This window comes from Vombatus ursinus, unplaced genomic scaffold, assembly GCF_900497805.2.
Source record: "Vombatus ursinus unplaced genomic scaffold, bare-nosed wombat genome assembly UNPS02013950.1, whole genome shotgun sequence".
Lineage (NCBI taxonomy): Eukaryota > Metazoa > Chordata > Mammalia > Diprotodontia > Vombatidae > Vombatus > Vombatus ursinus.
Window position 1 is genome coordinate 2,297,193 of NW_020953728.1, and position 24,241 is coordinate 2,321,433.

A 24,241-nucleotide genomic window follows, 5' to 3' on the forward strand; every position below is an offset into this window, starting at 1 on the left:
CCTAACTGACTTTAGCCCTACTACAATTCAAAATTTGCAAGCTCAAGTGATCTATCAATTTCAGCCTCCCCATTCAGCAGGGATTACAGGCACGTGCCACCACACCCAGCTATTTTTTCATAATTTACCTATTTTTCCATGCAACTGAAAGAGAAAAGCTTTTTTTTTAAATAAAAATTATTTTAACATTTTACCAAAATCTTCCAAAGAAATAGTATTCATTGGTAAAATTGTTCCTGGCAACATGGAGGAAACAAGAGGAAGGATTTCAGTTCCAGCCATCCAGGGAATGAAACCAATTCTGAAAAAACTGAAATACAAACAAACTGACATTAACATTTCAAAAAGTATACCAAAATGTTTTAAAGTAAAATTTATTCAAATCAAGATGACATATATAATTATTGGAATATTAAGTGGTTAAAATGTAAATATATGCCCAATGATAAGTGATCAATAACATCTGCAGGTTTTTAAAGTTATTTGTCAAAAGGCCACAAGTAAATTAACTCTGAAGACTTCTTTTTGTACTCAGTATATCAAAGAGAGATTAGCAGTAATTAATAGCTATAGTAGTTTTTGGTTTTAAAAACATTTAAGTTATAATCAGCGGCATACATTTCCTAGAGTGATGTGCAAATTACTTGATACTAAGCAATAAATCCAATATTGCTTCATTCTGTGATAACAATGGCTATGCATGTGTGCTTCTACTGATACTGAACTGACAAAGAATGTTTGACTGCATGAAACTAGATCAAGCTATCAGCTGAGACTGGATTTAATGCCATGCAAACATGTATCTCTTTTGTTGTGTTTTCTTTCGTTTTAAAGAACAGATATTACATCAACAAATAAAGGCAGTCATTCTTAAGGAATATGCTTCAATGATAGTTAAAGTTACTGAAGTGGCTATTGGTGTGAGGAAATCAACTGTTTCAAAAATAAATAAAGCCCATAATGAAACTGGTTGAAGTACACAAACTGAAAAGGAAAGTGTGGTCAAAAACAAAGAACAATACCAAGAACTAAGAAAACTATTGTTTTTAAAAAGCCTCAAAATCCTCAGAATATAAGAGAAGACCATCAGAATGACCTGGTAGCTAGCAAGGTTATTACTAGTTCCTCTATATTGCAGCATAGACATCTTGAAGTTGGAAGAAAAGTAAGAACAGTTTTGTTGTTGGGGCTTTTTAAACTGCTTGTAATCAACAAGACAATTTAATAAACTGGAGTTCCAAGGATAAGAAATAGGTAATTGTTACTGATGAAATTCATTCTTCATTTGAGCCTATACTAAAACTGTTCTCAGAAGGTGACACAGTAAGGTCATCTTTGTCAGACTGTAAAACATCCATACAATAAAATGTTTCTTGTAATTTTTTTTTTACTTCCAATGTACCTCAAAGTCTTGTCCCCATTGAGGGAATGATGAATTCTGATAAGTATCTTTTTGCTGAGAACTGTTTCAGAATTACAGAAATTCTCAGAAGGAAATAATATACTTCAACATGACCCTGTACCATGCCACACATCACAAACGGTTAAGAAATTTATTCAAGAGATGGAGATAAAAGATGTGCTTCAATGGCTTAACAGGAGTGGGGACCCTGCAGCCTCGAGGCCACATGTGGCCCTCCAGATCTTCAGGTGTGGCCCTTTGACGGAATCTAAACTTCACAGAACAAATCCTATTAAGGGACTACAAGCAAAGCCAGAAATGGAACAAATGGATTGTTTGTCTAAGACACACTTGAATATTCCACATGATAAAAGTGAGATTTCATGATTAAGAATTAAAGAATGTGTGTCAAAATTTAGCGAACTCAATGCTAAATCATATAAAACAAGTGATGGGTTAAAAAGGGATATACTGCGTATTAAGTTTTCCAAAGTTATATAAAATTCTAAGACTTAATATACATTACTCAATTTCATTACTTTACTTTGTCCTAGTTACTTTGCACCCTTCTATAAATGTTTTGTTTAGCTTACTCATTCAAACTATTCACTCATAGGTTGATTAGATCCTTTAATATTCTTTACATCTTTATTGGACTAACCAAATAATTCACAATTGTTGACTCCAAACAATCCATTTTGCCTTATTCTGATGGCTAATTCTGGTCTCCTCATTTAAGACTATGTTTCTTTCAGACACACATTTGATATTTGGGAGGACAGAGATTTGATATTTGGGAGGATTGAGAAAGGCTCAAAAAACAAATTTCATACAATATTATGTATGTGCAAAAACACAAAGTGGTATATAGAACAGAATTTATTTTAAAGAATGTTTTAGCTTCTCTACTTATTTAAATGTAATTCACACCTTCCATTAATGTGCCAACACTTCTTTCAAGACGATCATGGTTCTATGTAGTACTATAAGAAAATTGGCAAATAAAACTAGTTTCTGAGCATATTTCAGACATATAATAAGAAAATAATTGACTTGGAGACCATTAATTTCATTTGCTTTGGCTTTTAATTCAGTTCAACATTACTGAAAATTTAAGTACTATGCTTAGATGCAAAAAGACATGGTTTTTTTTTCCCTTGATTATGCAAGCATGAAAAGAATAAATGATAAAATAAGGACATCAGAGGAAGAAAGAATCAATGTCGCTTTTGTTGGATTTTCATACATGTCATGTCTACTAATTACCAAAGCTCTGTCCTGTGCCCTCTACTCCTTCTTCTCTATATTTTCCTGATTGGTGATTTTACCAACTCGCATTGGTCCAATTATGACCTCTGCAAATGACTCTCAGACATATATATTAGACCCTCATATCTCCTATGCTCCAGTCTGACCTCACAAATCTCCCACTAGACATTGGAAGTAGATGTCCCAGAGGCATCTCAAACTCAACACATCCAGACACTTAAAAGTGGGGTTTGGGCCTTGAAGGATGGACAGGTAAAAAATGTATTCCAAATAAGGAAACATTGTGGAGAAAGGCATAAAAATAAAGAGTATAAAGTGTGGTAAGGGTAGATTAAACATTGGAGACAAAGCTAGATAGAAAGAATAAAACCAATGGCTAAGTTTGAATCCGGTTCCAGTAACCCAAGTAAAAGCTAAGAATTCCATCTTTGACTCACCCCCCCAAGTTGGTTCCCTTGCATCCATTTTCTTTCACTGCCATTACCCTCATTACCTTGTCTTTCACTCCAATTCCTTCCCTTTCTAATCTATCCTTATACTATAGCCAACGCAATGCACAGGCATGACTAAATTATTCTCCTACCCAAAAACCTTCAATTGCTCCTTACCAAATAAAATCTCTTTAGCATTTTAATGCCCTCCAAATTTGAACTCCCATCTAATTCTTTAGTCTTATTTCACACTATTTCCCCATCAGCAATTTTATATTTTTCCCAAACCGGATTGCTTATAAACACTGTCCTCAATGCCTGTAATGGACTCCCCAAATACCTCTGCCTATTATTTTTAAAAGCTGTAACCCCCAGTGGAACATAAGCCTCTTGAAGGTAGAGACTGTTGTTCATCTTTGACCTTATCTTACAGCCTTGGAAAGATGAATGCGGCACTGAGAGGGTAAATGACTTGCCCACTGTTATACAACTTAAGGGACAGAATTTGAACTCTCACCTTTCTGACTCCAAAGGCAGACCTTTATCTACTACACAATGCTGTCTCTCATCTTACATACAGCAGGCACTTAATATTTTTTTTAAAAACTTATAATTGAAGTGACATACTTCTCATCCTTCAAGTCCCAGTTCAGTCTCAAAGTCTTCTATGAAACCTTCCTGATTCTCTTTTTAAGAAGATCTACTTCCAAAGATGATTAGGGAAAAAGGGAAAGAAGTTATGTATTTTAAAATATTTATAGCAGCTCTCTTTTGGTGGCAAAAAACTGGAAATTGCATGGATGCCTATCAACTGGGGAATGGCTGAACAAGTTGCTATATGATTGTGATAGAATATATCTGTGCTATAAGAAATGATGAGCTCAATCATTTCAGACTTACATGAAATAACGAAGAGCAAAATGAGCAGAACCAAGAGAACACTGATTACAATAACAGCAATACTGTTTTAAGAGCAACCCTGAGCGAATAAGTTATTTTGTCTATTATAAATACCCAAATTTATATAGATGTTATCTGCATCCAGAGAAAGAAATGATAAATAAAAGTATTTATACAATAATTTTACACATATTTATATTTAATGGTAGCCATCTCTAAGGTTGGAGGAGGGTGAGGGGGAAGGAAGAAAAAAATTTACATGATAATTTTGTCGTACATTTGAAAGGAATAGCAAGTTATGCACAACAGATTTGCAAGTTTCATATACAATCATCTTTCTTATTGTACTATGTTACAGAAATGCTTGTTTTACTCCATAAATTAAAAAAATTTTTAAAAAAGATCTCTTCCTCTTTGAATCTTTATGCCACTCTCTTTGACCCTCCTGTGTCACATTTCAATACATATAATTTAGTTGTGAGCCTTTTCCTTCCCTACTACACTGTATAGTCCCTTAGAAGCAGAATTTTTTTTCTTTTATCTTTGTACATCCAGTACACTGTGCCTAAATAAATGTCTGAATTGGATTTAATAGGAAGGCACTGTAGGTTTTTAGTAATGAAGAGAAAAACTATATTAAGCAAAATTAGTCTAGTTAGTAACCAGAATGGACCAACAAAGGAGGGCTGACTAAACAGAAACTAAAGATAGAAAGTGAGTAGTTGGGCTATTGCAGTAGTTATCTGTAGATGAATTTCACCATCCAATTTTATGGAACATCAAAACTCCAAAAATCTTCTGAAACAAATTATTTAGGTGATTAACAACTGTTAAAATCATCAAAGAACTTTTTAAGTAACAAAACTAATCACTGCAGAGTTACCTTGAACAGTAACTGTCTGTCCTGCATTTAACATTATTTATGTGTAACTTTTCAAGAATATACTTAAGTCTTTAATTCTTTGATTCATTGTCAACATTTAATTACTACAGTAAAATTTTTTATTTTACCTTGCAATTCCAGGTAATGTATCAGGGAACCATGACAACTGCAGTTCCTGTCTCTTTTGCCTAATCACTGAATTAATTTCAGTGACTTCTGTTAATCCTGTACTAAAAGACAAATTTTAGACATTCTATCATTATAAAAAATAAGATTAATCTTGCTAAACACAATAGAGTAGGAAAAAAATTCTTTTTCATTAAAACATTGCCAAAAAAGAAAGGAAATTTTAAAGTAGAATTCATTATACAAAAATTATTTAAATATTGCATATTAACACAGTATATGTCAATACAATAAAAATTTCTGATAGTTAATGTAAATAACGCAATAAATACAACATGTGTAATTCCATCCTCCACAAGACAGAGATAGCAAGAACAATTTCTGTAAACAGATAGTCCTACAGGGAAGTAAAATTGAAAAAAAGATATGTAAACCCTCAAGACAACGTATTTTAAGAGAAATGGACTACTCAACTGCTGCTTATTCCCAAATTCAAAAAACGAAAGTTCAAACATCAGTAATTTTACCACAATAATTTTCCAGCTGAAACTAAATAAGGCAAAAGAAGGTATGTAATGAAGTCTATAGTTTATTGTAATGGATATAGCACAAACTTTTGTCACTCAGAATTCTTTGCTTCTTTGACAGTGTCAAAAATCTAAGCAGAAATACCCTATTTTGACACAGTATTTGAATTGGTGCATCCTCGTTTACCACTACAAACATAACTAAATGTTTGATCTCTGACCGAATCCCTATTGATTTTTATTCTTTTATGGATTAGTCTAAAATTAAACATACAATCTACCTTTCATATCACATGTAAAAAAATTCCACATGTAACAATAACCCATTTTTTTTTGCCATTTCTTGGAATTGAAAAAAAAAAAGTAATGAGCTCTAGATATGTGTCTTTTATAACTGCATGGCCCACAAATAAAAGTTGCTTCAATAGAAATTTAATTGAAAGCAACAAATGGCAAAGAGGGAAGTTGTATATATTTTTTTTAATTGGAAGTCCTAATTTAAATTTATGTAAAAACTTGTTTAACATTACTGAAATATCACAGGTTATGATCAATGGAAAATACTAACCAGTAACTTCTAAAGGTACAAGTAGATTCTCCAGTGTGATTATCAGAAGAAAATACACTGGAAAAATAATTTCGGAAGCAGTGATTTGGGCAGTTCTGTCTTTGAGGCTAGAAAAGTAAAAAGTTAATATTATAACAGAGCCAAGTAATAATATTTATGTTAAAATTATTTTATATGCTCAAGAGAAATGTTTCATGTATTTCAACAGACCTTATTTATCTTAATTGATGTAGCTTTCCTTTTCGTTATTTCACTGTTTGAAGTATTTCCTGCATAAAAAACACAATGGGGTTGGTAACCTTTCCTAAATTTTTATTTTAGGACAACAGTGTGGTACTTAAACTAGTTACAAGATGAAAAGTATATATAACTAGGTTAAAATTACAATTCAGTACAAGACCTTCTTATCTGTATTAGGTTTCACAGTTTCCAATCTTTTGACTATGAGATAATGGACTAAAGGCACAAGAAGGAAACACATTTTTCAGATACAGGTAATGTCTGGATTTGTTTTGTATGGCTAATACCAATAGCGGAGATGTCAGAACAACTATGATAAAACTGAATATATACCTTAAACATTTTTTAACATTTTTATTTAAAGCTGTGAGTTCCAAATTCTATCCCTCCCTCCCCTCCCCTCTCCCTGAGATAGTAAAGAATCAAATATAGATTATACATGTGCAATCATGTAAAACATTTCCGTATTAGTCATTTTGTACAAGATGACTCGTATAAAAGGAAAAAAAATGGAAGAAAGAGAAAAATAGCATGCTTCAGTCTATGTTTAAACAATATCAGTTCTTTCTCTGGAGACAGACAGTATGCTTTATCATCGGTCCTTTGGGATTGTCTTGGATCACTGTATTGTTGAGAACTGCTAAGTCATTCACAGTTCCTCACAGAACAATATTGCTATTACTGTGTACAACATTCTCCTGGTTCTGCTCATTTCATTACGTATCAGTGTCTTCCTAGGTTTTTCTGAAATCACCCTGCTGTTATTTCATAAAGCACAATTATATTCTATTACAATCATATACCACAGCTTGTTAGCGAGTCCCCAATTGATGGGCATCCCTATGATTTCCAATTCTTAGCCACCACAGAATATATTTTTTAAAAAACCTGTATAAAAGTCACTGTGTTAGTATTCAAGCCTCTTTTTCTATTCTTTATGTATAGGAAACATTCATGTTGAGGTTGATCAAGTCCACAATAATGAGTGATTTTCTTAAATGAAAGAAAATAAAATTTTAATAGAACAGAATTGTATAATTAACATATTAGTTTTTTGGCTGTCCTCGCTCTCCCTTTAAAAAAAAATTTTTCCTACCATGTATCACGGGTAGGACAATTCATATAATTCCATCATGAATTATTTTTCCAAAAAAGGAAGGCAAGGGCCTAATTTTTATCTGTTACTTTTAAAGATATCACTACACAGGATCTCTTACATTTTTGTAACGTATAGACCAGAGTTACTACTTTTCTATTAAAAGATGCTACCACTAACCCACTACCCTCACATGCACAAGGATAGTCTTATAAACCAACCAGTGACTGCTCAAAATGGGTCACTCTCTTATTGCTAGACTTGTATCCTCTTACTGTTAAGACTACATATAATAAAAGAATGTTTGTTCTATCAGACTGGTTGACAATAAAGCTGTGACTACTCAAAAGCACTAACTTTATATCTCTTTAAACTTATCACATATAACAGCAGCTTGACTTTCTATTACCCATTCTGCACAGATATACTATACAAAACCATTAAACTAAGTTTCTGAGTTTTGGGTGGTTATTCTGTCTTGCCCTTTGATGTTAAATAAGGTTTTCAAGTAGTACTGATCAAACTGTGGGAACAACTAGTATGAACATCTGTGACCAATCAAATCTCCAAAGGATTACACTATACATTTAAAATTTATCTGGTAAGTCAAGATTCTCAAGGAAATAAAGAAAAAAGGTGGAAACTATACTAATAAGTAGTCATCATTAGAAATATTTGGTACATTAAAAAATAAAAACATGCATCAGTGGAATTCATCAGGTACACAAGACCCAGAAGCAATAAGTCAAAAGACTCAAATGTCTAAGGTAAAAATTCATTATTCAACAAAAACTGCTGAGAAATTAAAAAGCAGTCTGACAGAAATTAGCTTTTGAACACAGGAGTTCTTAGCCTGGAGAGTCTGAAATTTATAAAATATATTTCGACAACTGTACTCTTTTGTAATCCTTTTTTTTTTTGCATTTGCATTTAAAAGCAAAAGAGAAAAAGGACATACACATACAAAAATGTATAGTACTCTTTTTATTGCGGCAAACAACAGGAAACAAAATGTGTGCCCCTCAACTGGAGAATGGGTCAACTATGTTATAAATACAATGGATTATCACTGTAAGAGTGAAAAATGATGAAAAAGACAGATTCTAAAAAAATCTAGGAGAACTTCTAAGTGGACTGATATGAACTGATACAGAGTGAAATGAGTAGAACCAGGGAACAATGTAAGCAATGCCTAAAACGTTGTAAAGGGAAACAAGTCTGAAAGACTTAAGAAGTATAAGCAATCATGACTCCAGATGATTAATGCTGAATCACAGCTGTCATCCCTTGGTAAAGAGGTGACTGATGACTCAAAGTACAAAATGATACATTTTCAGACACAGACAATGTACTGATTTGTATTGCATGACAAGTGAGGGCTTCTTTTTTGGAGGAGAAAGAAAAGGATTGGGAAAATAGTGATAGTGTTACTTTTTGTAAAAAAGGAAAAGAGAAAATAGCACCAACTAATCATTTTAAAAAATAAGTAGGCTAGCAAAGGGAGGTTCAGAAGAGGACCAACAAGAAAGTGCTGGAACTATCACATTAAATTTGAAGTATAGGAGGTAAAAAACCAAGCTGAGATTTACAGCTTCACATGTTCTTTTATTGTTCTTCATTGTATTGGTGAACATATTTTTTATGACTGTCAAGTTGATAACAATAAGGAAAATTTGATTTAAAAAATTCAGCTGCAGGTGCCTGGTTTAGCTGTCCTATGGTTGGATAATGACCATTATTTATCATACTTTAAGGATGGAATTAATATTATATTGGTACTCCCCTAAAAGGTATCCTGATTTCTCATTTAAGTTCCCTTTATTCGATAAATATTTATCTAATATCTATTATGGACACAACATTAACTTACTTCTTGGTCTAACAGTATGTTATTATAGTGCTATCTTTTTTAGTATAATATTGTTTAACTTTCAAGATTATGTTCTGGATGAAAACAAATAATTTTGTATCCAATAAAGGGTGGAATAAGACCCAAGGTTTATTTGAATCTCACTATACTATATTTAATCTACAAGTTGGTCCAAAACCCTTTTCATAAGTGTTTCTTCCACAGTTACAGAAATCACTGGCATACAGAAAGATGCTAGGCGATTTTCTCAAGATCAGTCTAAAGTTCTTCTAAAGAGGCCCTTCAAAAAGCATATTCTCTTTGGTGAACAAAATAGTATTGTTTAAGTCCTTTAAATGTTAGCCTTTTTCTTTCTTATGTATAGAATGAGCACTTGAAAAAGCACAATTAAGTACCAGTTTGCCAATGAAGAATCAAACCAAGATATGCTGCCACCGACAACAGCCAAGTTAAAATTCACAGGTGGCCTAAAAATTGTTAGGTTATTAGCTCCCTCTGTAACCATCAATACAAAGGGCAAAAGGCATAGAGCTGATAAAGAGACATAACTGCTCCATGTGGAATAAAGATTAGCTCTATTCTACTTGCCAAATTTAGGCCTGATGTCAGCAAAAAATCAAGAGGGAAAGGTGGTGGGTTCCTAACTTCTTGGAGGTCTTCAGGAAGAGGTTAGACAATCACTTAAATGTTATGCTGGAGATTCCTTTTGTGTATGTGTTCAAACAGATGGCTGCTAAGAAACTTCCAACTCTGAAATTCTGTGATTATGTGACAAATGCCAAACCATAAGCTTACTTACAAATCTACATACACTTTATATGGAGATAATCTTCACACACAGCAAGGGTAGCTTCAATAATAATATTTATTAGGGAATATTTACAAGCCATTTTCCACAGTGGATCATATCTATAAGTTAACACAACTGGTTGAAAGATAAAAAGAATATGAGATCCTACGAATGTTACTAGTTGATAATAAGAAGCATTTGATTTGATTGAGCAAAACACTACCTTACAGGCTCTCTTCCAACAAAATCATTTAATATTACTAAAAAGACACTACAACAAAAACGAGCTTATCTGATAACCCTCTAGAGGATCATAAACATCCTGTGAGACATAAAATGAAGAGACATATGTTCACCAAAGGTTTGTTCAACCCTGTGAACAACACTAGGGATTGAGGAGAGAAAATAAATGCTTATTAATTGAAAAAAATTGTTGATAACCATCCTCAAATACAGCATCTTGCTCCCCTTCCCCCCAAAGAAAGACAAAGGCTAACTAATCCTACAAAATTGAGTACAATTCTATTGGGGCAGGAAGAGAGGAGGACCTTTATTAGAACAGAAGGCTTTCAAGCACTGAAACTGCGAATTCCTTTAGTTTAAGGAGCTAAAGCTAAGGAGTGAAAGAACTAAAATGTAAATATAAGAAGCCAAGAGAAAACAAGAAAGGTAAACATAATTGAGCACATATAAAGTGTTATACAATGATGAAGTACTTATATACTAATTACAGGTTAGATGAAATGAATGTCCCTGCTTGAAAACCTAAAGTTTTCAAAGGACAAAGAGTTAATACTGGAATAAAGGGACTGGAAGTGGTTTTGTTCTGTTTGATGGTCTTAAAGAAAAAAGAGAGAAAAGGGACTATACTAGGGGGAAAAGGAGGAAAAAAGGGAAGAGAGATAGGAAATATGCACCTATTATGTGCCAGGTACTTTTTCTTTTTTTACAATTATCTCATTTGATCCACACAACAATCTTGGGAGGTAGTTGCTATTATTTTCACCTTCTTTTTTGTGTTTTTCTTCCTTTTGTTCTGTTTCTTCTTTCACAACATGACTAATATGGAAATATGTTTTACATGACTGTACATAATAACCCATATAAAATTACTTAGCATTTTATTTAGGAAGAGAGGAAAGGGAAACTTTTTAAATTCAAAATCTTTTAAAAATGAGGAGTGGAGCCAAGATCATGGAGAACAGGCAGGGAGGGATTTGTCCTGTGAAATTTGGATTCAGTCAAAGGGCTGCACTTCAGGACCTAGAGGGCCACATGTAGCCTCAAGGCCACAGGTTCCCCACCCCTGGACTAGGCTGAGCTTCCCCTAAAGCCCCCCCAAAAAACTTTAAATAATGCCTCAAAACTAATTCTAGAGCAGCAGAAGCCACAAAAGAATGGGGTGAAAAAAATTTCCAGCCCCCCAAAATTTAGAAGGTTGGCAGGAAAGGACTATTGTGCCATGGTGGGACTGGAGCACAGTCCAGTTCAGGCTGCCTACAGCAAACTAACTGAATCATGGCAGCATCACCAATTTCTGGACCTCTTGGCCCAGAGAAGGTAAGACGGTCAGATAACTGGTATTACAGGGGTCCCTTTGCTGGCACAGGGGGGCAGGACTCCACTGCATTGCCCATAATTGCATCAAGGCCTCAGTCACAAGGAGGGGAAGAGCACCAGAACGTGCAGCCTCAGGGGAGTTGGAACCCAGGTCACAGCTCCAGGGCAGAAAAAGGTGCTCACAGAGCAGAGAGAGAATAATAAAGGAGAATAATAAACACAGCTCTCCCTAGATCATACCACCTTGGAAGAACCGAAAACTTTCAGGTCCCTAGAAGCTTATCTGAAAATAGTTGTACAAAAACCTGAAGTTTGGGACAGTACCCCTTCCACTCTGGAAGTAGAGCCCCACTTTAGCATGATTAAAAGTCAAGAAACAGACTGAAAAAGTGAGCAAACAACTTTAAAAAAAAAAACTTGACTATAGAAAGTTATTACGATGACAGGGAAGATCAAAACACATAAATAAATAAAATCAAAACTGCTATATCCAGAGCCTCAAAGAAAAATATGAATTGGTCTCAGGCCATAAAAGAGCTCAATTTTACAAATCAAGTAAGAGAGGTAGACAAAAGAAAAATTGGAAAGAGAAATGAAAATGATGCAAGAAAATCATGGAAAAAAGAGTCAACAGCTTGGTAAAGGCACACACAGACACACACACACAATACTGACGAGAAGAACACTTCAAAAGGTAAAAGAAGCACAAAAATCCAATGACGAAAAGAATGCCTTGAAAAGCTGAAATCAGCCAAATGGAAAAACATATACAAAAATTCACTGAAGAGAAGAATTCCTTAAAAAGCAGAATTGGCCAAAGGGAAAAAGAGGTACAAAAATTCACTAAAGAAAAGAATTTCTTAAAAAGTAGAATGGGCCACATGCAAAAGGAGATACAAAAGCTCACTGAAGAAAATAACTCCTTAAAAATTAGAATTGGTTAAATGGAAACTGATGACATCAAGAAAAAATGAAACAAAACCAAAGAATGAAAAAATTCAAGACAATGTGAAATATCTCATTGGAAAAACAAGTGACCTAGAAAACAGATGCAGGAGAGATAATTTAAAAAGCCATGTACAAAAAAGAGTCTAGACATCATCTTGCAAGATACTGTTAAGAAAAACTGCCCTATACTCTAGAACCAGAGGGTAAAATAGAGATTGAAAGAATCTACTTATCACCTCCTGAAAGAGATCCCAAAATGAAAATTCCCCAGAATATTACAGCCAAACTCCAGAGCTCCCAGGTCAAGGAAAAAATATTGCAAGTAGCCAGAAAGAAACAACTGAAATATCATGGAGCCACACTCAGGATTACATAGGACTTTGCAAATGCAACATTAAAGGATCAGAGGCCACAGAACATGATATTCTGGAAGGCAAAGGATCTAGGACTACAAAAAAGAATCACCTACCCAGCAAAACTGAGTATAATCCTTTGGGAGGAAAAACGGACATTCAATGAAATAGAGGACTTTCAAGCAGTCCTGATGAAAAGCCCAGAGTTGAATGGAAAATTTGATTTTCAAATACAAGACTCAAGAGAAGCATAGCAGCAGTTCTGTGTTGGCAAAGAATGGGAAATTAAGGGGATGCTCATCAATTGGGGAATAGCTGACCAAGTTGTGGTATATGAATGGAATGGAATACTATTGTGCTATAAAAATTATGAGCAGGTAGACTTCAAAAAAACTTGTAAAGACTTACATGAACTGATGCAGAGTGAAATGAGCAGAACCAGGAGAACATTGTACACAGTAACAGCCGCATTATGGGATGACTAACTTTGAGAAACTTGGCTCTTCACAGCAACACAAGTATCGAAGACAACTCCGTAAGATTCATGATGGAAATTGCTATCCACACCCAGAGAAAGAAACATAGAGTATGAATGCAGATGGAAGCATACTATTTGTTCTCCTTTTCCTTTGTTGTTTTGTTTTATTGCCTCATTCTCATGGCTCCTCTCCTTAGTTCTAATTGTTCTTTATATCATGACTAATGGAAAAATACGCTTAACATGAATGTATATGTAGAGCCTATATTACATTATATGCCATCTTGGGGGAAGGGGAGAAAATTTAAAACTCAAAATCTTATGGAAGTGAATACTGAAAACTAAAAATAAATAAATTAAATTAAAAGGTTCATTTTTAACAGGTTAGTGAAGAGCTTGACTGTGACAACTGTCAGCAAATCTGTATCTATAGTCCTGTTCTTCTCTTGTAGCTATTAAGAACAAATGCCTTAGTTAAATGAGGAAAAAAAACTCAAAAGAAGCATAGAAAAGCAAAAAGGAAAGAGAAATCATAAGGGATTCAATAAGATTAAACTGTTTATATTCCTACATGGGAAAATGTAATTCCTAAAAACTTTCTCATTATTAGAGTATTCAGAAGGGAATAGATGTGAGTTGAATATGATGGGATAATTATCTAAAAAAATACAGGGGTAAGAAAGAGAAATGCACTGGGAGAAGGGGAAAGGGAGATATGAAATGGGGTAAATTATCTGACATAAATGAAGCTTGAAAGAACTTTTACAGTGGAGTGGAATATGAAGAACAGCACATCAATGTTACTCTCATTGGAACTGGCTCAAAGAGGGAATACTATACAGTCATTTGAGTATAGAAATCTATCTTACCACACAGGAAAGTAGGAGAGGAAGGGGATAAAAGAAGTGGGGAGGAGACTGATAGAAGGAAGGGAGAATTGGGGAATGTACAAGTTAGAAGCAAAACATTTTTGAGAATAGACAGGGTTAAAGGAGAGAGTAGGATAATCAGAAGAAAATAGGATAGAGGGAAATATATAGGAATCATAACTATGAAAAAATTTTATAGCAAGTTTCTCTGATTAAAACCTCATTTCTGAAATATATAGAGAACTGAGACAAATTTATATAAATAAGAGCCCTTCTCTAACTGATAAATGATGAAAGGATATGAACAAGTAGTTTTCAGATGAAGTACTCAAAGCTATCTATAGTTATATGAAAAGTGCTCTAAATCATTATTAATTAGAGAAATGTTTATTAAAAACAACTCTGAGTTACCACCAAACATCTATTAGATTGGCTAACATGACAGAAAAGGAAAATTATGAATGTTGGACGGGAAGTGGGAAAATTGAGACATTAATGCTCCGCTGGTGAAGTGCTATACATATTCAACCATTCTGGAGAGCAATTCAGAACTATGCCCAAAGGGCTATAATCATGCATACCCTTTAAAAGAGCAGAACCCATTACTAGGTCTGTATCCCAAAGGGATAAAAAAAAAAAAGGGAAAGGATCTATATGTACAAAAATATTTATAGTAGCTCTTTCAGTGGTAGTAAAAAACTGAAATTGAGGGGATGTTTATCAATTAGGAAATGGCTGAACAAGTTGTTGTATATGATTATGTTGAAATACTATTGTGCTGGATTGATCTCAGAAAAACCTGGAAAGTTTTACATGAACAGATGCAAATAAAATTAGCAAAACCAGGAAAACGTTGTATACAGTAGCAGCAATACCATATGACGATAAACTGTGAAGGACTTAGCTATTTGAAAATTCTGAAAGATTTATGATGAAAAATGCTATCCATCTCCAGAAAAAGAACTAACAGAGCCTGAATGCAGATTGAAGAATACTTTTTTTTTTGTCTGTATTTTCTTTCACAATATGACTAACATGGAAATATATTTCACATGACTTCACATGTATAACCTGTATCAAAACTGCCTGCCTTCTCAAGAAGGCAGGCAGTTTTGATATAGGAATTTGGAACTCAAAAAAATTTTTAAATGAATGTTAAGAAATTTTTTTAATATGTTATTGAGGGAAAATTAATTATAAATAATTTTAAAGAATGTTAAAAAATAAAAATAAAAATGTAAAAACAAAATGAATTTTTAAAAACGGGAGATAATTTACTTTCTCCCATAATAAAGAGGCTCAAGGAAAAGAACAGATGATATGGTCAGGTGAATGGGCAGTACATGAACCTCAATTTCACTGGACAAAAGAAGGTCGAATAGATTCACATGTATTTGAATACACCCAAAGAGTATGGTCTAGAAACATAAGAAGATAATAGATTGGGAGGGGGAGAGGAGGGTTTAGTTGGAAGAAGATAAAGTCAATGAATAAATCATAACCAAAACAAACTCCAATGTCAGAGGGTGCATCATGAGAAGGAAATTAAAAGGAAAAAAAAAATAGAACAAAGAGAAGAGGAAAGGTAATGGAGTAGAAACATTTTGCTTTGTTTACGAATCACTACTATAAAGCACAATCCTCTTTAACTATCTTTTTCTTTTTAAAAAAGGGCACTGTGGGAAAAGGGGGGGTGTAGGCAGGGATATGAGAGAGGAAAGGGGAAAAGAAAAAGTTTAAGTTCAGATGGAAGAAATACACAACTGACATCAACAATCATGAATATAAACGAGATGGACTCGCCTATGAAGGAGAGCAGAATGGATTAGAAAGCAGAATGCAATAACATGTTGTTTACAAGAAACAGACTTTAAACATATTGATTCACAAAGAGTTAAAATGAGGAGGTGGAATAAGATCTATTATTTTTCAGCCAAATTCAAAAAAGTAGGAATAGCTGAGATACCACTTCACACCTACTAGATTGACTAACATGATAGAAAAGGAAAATGATAAATGCTAAAGGGTATGTGAAAAAACTGGGACACTAATGCACTGTTGATGGAGTTGTGACCTCATTCAACAATTCTGGAGAACAATTTGGAACTGTGCCCAAAGGGCTATAAAAACGATGCATACCCTTTGGCCCAGCAATATTACTATTAGGTCTGTATCCCAAAGAGATTAAAAACAAAAATACTTACATCAGTTCTTTTTGTGGCAGCAAAGAATTGGAAATCCAGGGAATGCCTATTAATGCGGGAATGGCTGAATAAGTGACATATGACTGTGATAGAATACTATTGTGTTATGAGAAATGAGAAGCAGGATAGTTTCAGATAAAGTTGAAAAGTTCTATGAACTGATGCAAAGTGAAGTGAGCAGAACCATGAGACCACTGCACACAGTAACAACAATATTGTAACAATGATTAAAGGCAAAAGATTTAGCCACTCTGATCAAGACAATATTCCTAGATAATTCCAAAAGATCCATGATGAAAAATGCTATTTATCCAGAGAACTGATGAACTCTGAGTGCAGGTTGAAGCATTCTTTTTAAATTTTATTTTTCTTGTTTTCATGCATGTGGGTTTTCTTTTACAACATGGCTAATATGGAAAAACATTTTATATGACTTCATATGTATAATCTCTATCATACTGTTTGCCTTCTAAATGGGTGGGGGAAAGGCAGGAAGGAGGAAGAGAATTTGGAATTCAAAAAATTTTTTAAATAATTTAAAAAAATTTTACATGTAATTGGAAAATATTAATAAAATAAATATATATATTTTTATTTTTTTATGAGGCAATTGGGGTTAAGTGACTTACCCTAGATCACACAGTGAAACCAGATTTTTTAAAAATGAAAAAAGGAAAAACAAAAAGAGTAGAAATAGCAACCAAGATCTCAGATCAAGTAACGGTTTAAAAAAAAAAAAGATTTTAAAAGAGATAAATAGGGAAACTTTATCTTATGCTTAAAGGCACTATAGATAATAAAGCAATGTTTGTATATTTACATATATGAGAACCAAATGGTATAGCATTTAAAAAGGGAAAGTGACTTGAATGACAAAGAGAAATAGATAAAACTTAGTGGGCAGTCATCTTACCGTATTCATCTTTCTCTACCTGTTAAGTCCAACCTAAGTGGCTTTTTACTTTCAAGTTGCATATTTTTTACTTTTAAATTGCATCTCTTCCTAGAATTTTAGATTCATTATTCCACCCACCTTAGGAAACAATTCCAAGTAACCTATCTGAGAACTCTTGATCTACAATGAGACAATTATTATCAAAACAGGTAATTAGCATCATGTGTAACATAAAATCTAAAATTTAAAATTCTAGTTCTTTAGGACTGAAGGGAGGGAATATAGGGTAAAATTTAGACAATGTTAAAAACTGTGTCAATAAAAAATTAAAAAGTTTTACTCAGTTATAATTCTTAAAGTTCTATTTCAATAAATGTTGTTCTACATAAATTCACTAAACATATCTTTGTTAATGCAAAGCAAGGTATTTTCCAAATATACCTTTGTTAATGCAAATGTAGCTTATGTGTGTACTAAGCAGAGAGCAAACATTGCTAGAGATAATTTGTACATAACAAAAGTAATTTTCTAATGACTTCACAAGAAAATTTAATATGAAAAAAATTTAAATTAAGAATTATCTTAAGAACAAAAGCATCCTCAAAACAAACAGTGTCAGAAAATGAAAATAATACCTTAAGTTTCAAAAATTATAGATGACAATAAAAATCAAGAAAATTAAGGCAGACAAAAATTACTGGCATCTTCATTTGGAGGTTAAGTTGTTTCTATCTTTTATAAGACTCATATATTAATATAACAGTGGACTGAGATTGTCCAAGCCCTCAAGTACACATAGTCTCCTCTGCTTGGACTCAGCCCATGTTGATGCTTGGCGGGGCCTATCTCCAAAATACTGGAATGGAGCCTGCCTTCCACTTCAGATTACTGTATGATGATGGAAATATTAATTATTGGCCATAACTGAATGAATACTCAAAAGGAATCAATAAACCAAATTTCTCTTTGTTTCTTGTTGGCCACTAGATACAAATATTACTTTCTGATCTTCAAAGAGTTGTCCAGGTAGGAGAATGAGTACTCTTCTACCTAGGGACTGCCCAAGGAGCGCATGGATTCCCAAGCAAGCCTGTGTCTCAGATAGAGCTGCCTCCTCTTTATTCTTCTTTCCTACTGAATAGGGCCAAGTGGGATCTCAAAAAAACTACCTCCCAGAATGGGACAGTCCTTGAGAAATGATCTGTTTGACCTAGCCTGGTCTGGCAATCAAGATACTGTTGTTATGTAAGCAAAGGAGCAATGTGTGCAAGCTATATCACGCACAGAAATTGAACTTGATGGTAAGAATATTCATAACTATCTTAAATTTTAAGTTTGAGCCCACTCTCCCCAAAGAGAGAGTAAACAGGACAGAGTTTCTTCCACTTCAAGGGTGAAAGTTTTGCAGTTTGGTTCTTGATATACTTTTACAATAAATATCATTATAAAACTAACCGATATTAATTGGTTAATTGATATTCTGGAGATATTAGCTGGGTAAAATGATAGTGGGGTGATAATCAGTGTTGGGCCACATCAGGGGACAGAGTAGAATAGGAAGTCAATATCATTAGGAAGACACTAATAATCCCTCACAGGTAGGTACTGAGAAGCTTAAGATTGACCCTGCATCATTTTCTTATTCACCTTTAATTGATTTTGTCCTGTAACTGCTTAAGTCGTGGTTCTGTCTCTGAACTTAGTTTTAGAGTTCAGCTGGTCTACAATAGGTTAAGTTTAAAGATCCAGCTTTCTTGCCTCAAGGAATTTAACTGACCTTGGAGAATGTGTGTAAAAAAGAAAAGGAGTTGGGCCTAACATCTTTACTCCACCAATCTACCTTTCAAGGATGTGTCCAAAAGTCTGGGCTGCCATCTTGCATCTGGACTCAAACAATGAGCACTTTTTACTTAGTTTCATGAGAGAAGAATGGGGAGAAGGGTCATTGCTGGCCCCCATTACCAAACTTCCAATCAATCATGTTACACCCTGTGCCTCAGCTCTATAACCAATCATGCTGCTCTCAATTCCATGACGTCACCTACCCTGTTCTGTTCTTTATTCTGTACTCCCCAAAACCTACATAAGATGAACTGTCATCTTGCTTGGGGTCTTTGGTATAAATGGAGGCAAGCCACTGACCCATTTATTGACAGGTAAGATGCCCGTGCTAATAAGTGTTATCGTGTTGTTAGATTCCATTTGTGACAGTACCTCTAGTAGAACCCTCAAGAGGAAATATCTGCCATCTAGAGACCTGACTGTCAGTGTGAGAGAGTTAGAATAAGAGTCCCTATATTTTTCATGGGTTACACTAATCAAGCATAGGTCACAAGTTTAAAACTGGTATGTTCCAGTTAGCTTTGCTTTGTTTTATGACCACAAGTAATTCACAATCATTTTCTGACTACGTAATACATTCAAGGTAAAGTAACTAATAAAGATACTGCCCCAAGAAGGAAATAATAATCTAGTTGAGAAAGCTAGATATACACATTAAAAAAAAAACAAACAAACAAGAAATGCTAAGTGTCTTTACAAATAAGTGGTACAGATAGTAATTCCATTAAGAATTTGAGTAAAGGAATCAGGGTAGGATGGTCAGGTATGGATTCACAAAGGAAGTGAAATTTAAAATGAGCCTTGAAGAATGGGTTCAATACTGAGGGGAAGAAAAGAGGGCATTTTAAATAGAGGCCATCACTGTAAGCAAAGATAATGAAAAAGGTTCATGTAGGGTAATAGAGGAAGGTAGAAAGGAAATTTAGATGCATAAAGGTCTTAAATTGAACTAAGGAATTTATGGGGAGTTAGTGGGGAGTCACTGAAGGTTTTGAGCCAGGGAATGATATGAAAAAAAATTATTACATAAGATGAAAATAAAGTTTTGGCAATATTCATGAGTCAGTAACATGAGATAGAAACTGGTAAAGGAAAATCAGTTGAGGCTATGTAAAGAGCTACAACATAAAATGTGTAAGGACCACAGCAAGAATGATAAAACAGGAATAGAACACACAAAAATTACTTACTATGCATTTTCTTCAAATCTTTATAAAACTTTGCATTTTGATCTCTTTTTACATCTGTTCTTTTTCTGTGAATATCAAGAAAGAAATGAAAACTATCAAAAACTAACAGGTTTTTTTTTATATTAACTAAGTTTCTATGACAGAGTAGTTATGTTGGAAAAATTCTGTGTCTCATCAATTCTCCCTATAATACTGAAAATTTAAATTTAAAATTCATGATCACCAAAAATGTAAAATAATGCTTCTAAATCTCTCTGCTAAAATAATGGCTTTATGCGTAAATAACATATTTCAATTTAATGACCAGATTATATAGCACATTACGGTTTAGAAAACACACACACACACACACAGCCCCCACAGTTGAGCCTGCTCAGGAATGTAGTATCATTTCAACTCGAACACAAGAAAAAAATAATTATGTGCATGCGATATATGAAGAAAATTATACCAAAGGAGAACATAGAATAGAGTAGTTCACATTGTAGTCCCTAGTATAAAAAACTTAAATAAAATTCAGGACTGATTAGAGTAAGTGGTATCAAATCCATTATCACTAAAAGAATGAAAATGTAGGAGTACTCCCTAAATTTTTACAGAAATATCCCTGTGGAATATCCTCAATTCTACCTTTGGTTACCATTATCTTTTGATGCCAGAGAGATAGAGGATATTTCTACCCACCTGTTAAAGTTATAGGTAATGTGCCTTTAAAACATCAACTGCTTAAAAACATTTCGCTTTACTCATTTAGGAGAGTGGATAATACCTAAACCAAGCTTTTTGAACAAACTTACTTATGGAACTATGTCAACTTGATTTCTTTTTTTGGAATTTATCACTGACCTCATACAGCTTTTAATATATACAGAACAGGAATCCTGTTTCTTAAAGGAGCATTCATTTTTCTTATCATCTGTTTCTCTTAATTGTTTCTCTACTTGAACCTATAAAGAAAACCAAATTCATAACATTAGAATTCAACATGATAAAAAAAAAATGCTAACTTTGTCTATCCCTAAATGATGAAAGACATGAGAACTAGTGTTTTCATTGACAGAAGTTGCCCAAAGATTGATTTTAATGATATGACTTGTGTATCAACAGTCAGGAGATAGAAATAGGTTTTAGAGGATTCAGTTATTGTCCCTATACGAAATATGCCTTTCAAATACAAGTTATCAATCTAAAAATGGAAAGTATTTGGCTTTAGGTACTTAGAAAGCTTTACCAATATCATGTGACCTAAAGGAATATAAAACCTCTACCAAAATAATCACATTTCAATTTTTATTTGAAACCCAGGTTTAACCTAATATGTATGAGTGGCCTGTTAAACTGTTTAAGAAGAAAAATATTAATATTTTTACATTTAACTTGGTAAGATCATTAATTTGCATTTATGGTAATTCCATTAAGTAATTCTGGTAATTCAAGTGTTTGAGAGTCTCAATCCCCTTTTATCAAGACATATTTCTCAAGTTACACACATTCAAATTATGAACATCAAATACAAACAAGAGGGCATTAGCACATTGTCTCCCCTGCCCTCGGAAGTTTATGACAGCAAACAATGTAAACCATCTATCTAGTACAGGGGTTCTTAAGCTTTTTTATGTCACGGAATCCTTCGGCAATCTGGTGAAACCTATGTACCCCTTCTCTGAATAAAGTTTTAAAATAAATTGATATATATGATTATGAAGAAAACCAAACATAATTAGTTATCAAAATATATTTTTAAAAGTTCAGAGGCCCCATGTTGAGAACCCTGAACTACTATGATTCTTTAGTAAAGCATACTAAAGAGTTTCTAATAGTCAGATGATACTCTATACTTCCTTTTCTAAACAAAATGAAGTTTTTTTTAATTTTAAAAAGATTATACTTAATTCAAAAGATGCTAAAAATAGATGTTTCCTTTTTTGCTATTGACAACCCCATGCTAATTACTTCTCTCTCTTTTGCTGACTTCTTTTCTTATGACTCACCCATCAATTTGAGTCTTCCCTAAAGTTCTACCCTCAGTCCACTTACCTGAAAATTTTCTCTTCTTACCTCTTGGAATCTTCACAACTCAGCTAGGATAAGACCTGCAATAGGCCTTATTCCCCCTAGTTTTTAGAGCTTTCCCCTCCAAGACTGCCTTCCACTATCTATAAGATATGTCTACATATCTTATGTCTATTTATGTTTGTCTTTTCTACTCTATTAAGTAGTAAAATACTTAAGGACAAAAACTATTTTTGCTTTTTTTGGGGGGGAGGGTACAGGGGAGAGGGGGAATTACCAGCATTTAGCACAATGTCTGCCAAAGAACATTTAATAAATGCTGTTTGACTAATTTCACTGAGCAATCTCAATCATTCACATAATTTCAAGTACAACTTTGTGCAGATCTTTCCAAATACACACTTTCAGCTCTCAGTTACCTTTCCTGAGCTCCACAAAGGCCTTTACAAATACCTGCACAGGATATTTCTATCTAGATGTTACAGAGTCACAGAATTGGAAGAGACCTCCGTGGCCATCTAGTCCAACCCATGCACAAACGAAATACACTTTGATAAACCTGATAAGCAGTCAAAGGTTCAAGTTTCAACCTTAAAAGAAAGGGGAACACACCACCTCTTAAAAAGCCACCTTCAGACATCTCTAATTGTTATCAAGGACAGAAAGAAAAGAAATGTAGATTGGGAAAGATGTAGCTAATAAGGTGGACAAAGTAGAGAACACAGAGTCACAAGGAAAGCAAACCTCAACATCAGAGGATAAATCATAAAAGGGGAAGGAAAGGTACCAAAAAGAAAAAATAAAGTATAAAAACCAAAGATTGTGGTCTTAGTGAGGAGGGGAAATGGAACAGGAAAAGACTACTAATAACTGACCTATGTACAGAAGCTCTTACGACTTTTTATCTATATCCTTCACATGGAGCAACTCTCAATGGCTGTTATTTTTTTGTAGCAATAATGTTTAGGTGTAACAGCCAAGAAGGCAAAGTAAAAGGAAGCAGTACAGCCAGGTACCCACCCCGTCCAATCCCATGCAATTATTCTACAAAGATTTAGAAGATGTCCCAGACACAATTCTGATTAGAAAAATCTAAAGGAAAAAAATCTCAATAAATCATTTTTCCCTCATTCCCCACACCTCAGGACTAGAATCTAATTATAATAATAAGCTGCTAATAATAAAATAAAATAAAACAAAAATAAAAATGAGTAAGCAAATGAGAAAGAACCCAACCATAGCTACTATGAGGATAGAGAACATCTGGGTTCATATTCAAATGAAAATATGGAAGTTAAAAAAGCCACTCCTTTTTCAATGAGAAACATCAAATGATCACAAATCCAAAAGGAGTTCTTGGAAGAACTTAAAAAGGACTTTAAAAATCAAGTAAGAGATATCAAGGAAAAGTCATAAATAAGAGCAATCCAAGAAAATCAAGAAAATCAACCAACTAGAAACAGAGAATCAAAAACTTAAGGAGGCAAATAATTCCTTGAAAACTAGAATTGGGCAAGGGGAAGGTAATGATGTTATAAGACACCAAGAAATAATAAAACAAAACAAAAAGAATGAAAATAATATAGAGGTGAATGTGAAATATCTCGTCAGAAAAACTGCTGATCTAGAGAACAGACTGAAGAGAGTATATAAAAATTGTTGGAGTATCCGAAAGTTACGATTAAAAAAAGAATATTGATACAATATTATAAGAAATCCTTAAGGACAACTGCCCTGAAGTTCTAGAAGAATATGGTAAAGCAGAAATAGAAAAAAAAAAAATCCAC

General features: G+C 33.7%; 1 protein-coding gene across 2 annotated transcripts in view; it reads right to left on the bottom strand.

Moving 5' to 3' along the window:
• Positions 1-24,241, bottom strand: part of SCAF11 (SR-related CTD associated factor 11) — a 96,458-nt gene that overhangs the window by 7,707 nt on the left and 64,510 nt on the right. For both annotated transcript variants that reach the window (XM_027858964.1, XM_027858963.1), the window contains exons 5-10: positions 21,288-21,388; positions 20,442-20,506; positions 6,317-6,375; positions 6,107-6,213; positions 5,014-5,115; positions 195-310 (exon numbers count right to left, since the gene is read on the bottom strand). In XM_027858964.1, coding sequence (XP_027714765.1) covers positions 195-310; positions 5,014-5,115; positions 6,107-6,213; positions 6,317-6,375; positions 20,442-20,506; positions 21,288-21,388 — 550 coding nt within the window. The remainder of the gene's footprint in view (positions 1-194; positions 311-5,013; positions 5,116-6,106; positions 6,214-6,316; positions 6,376-20,441; positions 20,507-21,287; positions 21,389-24,241) is intronic.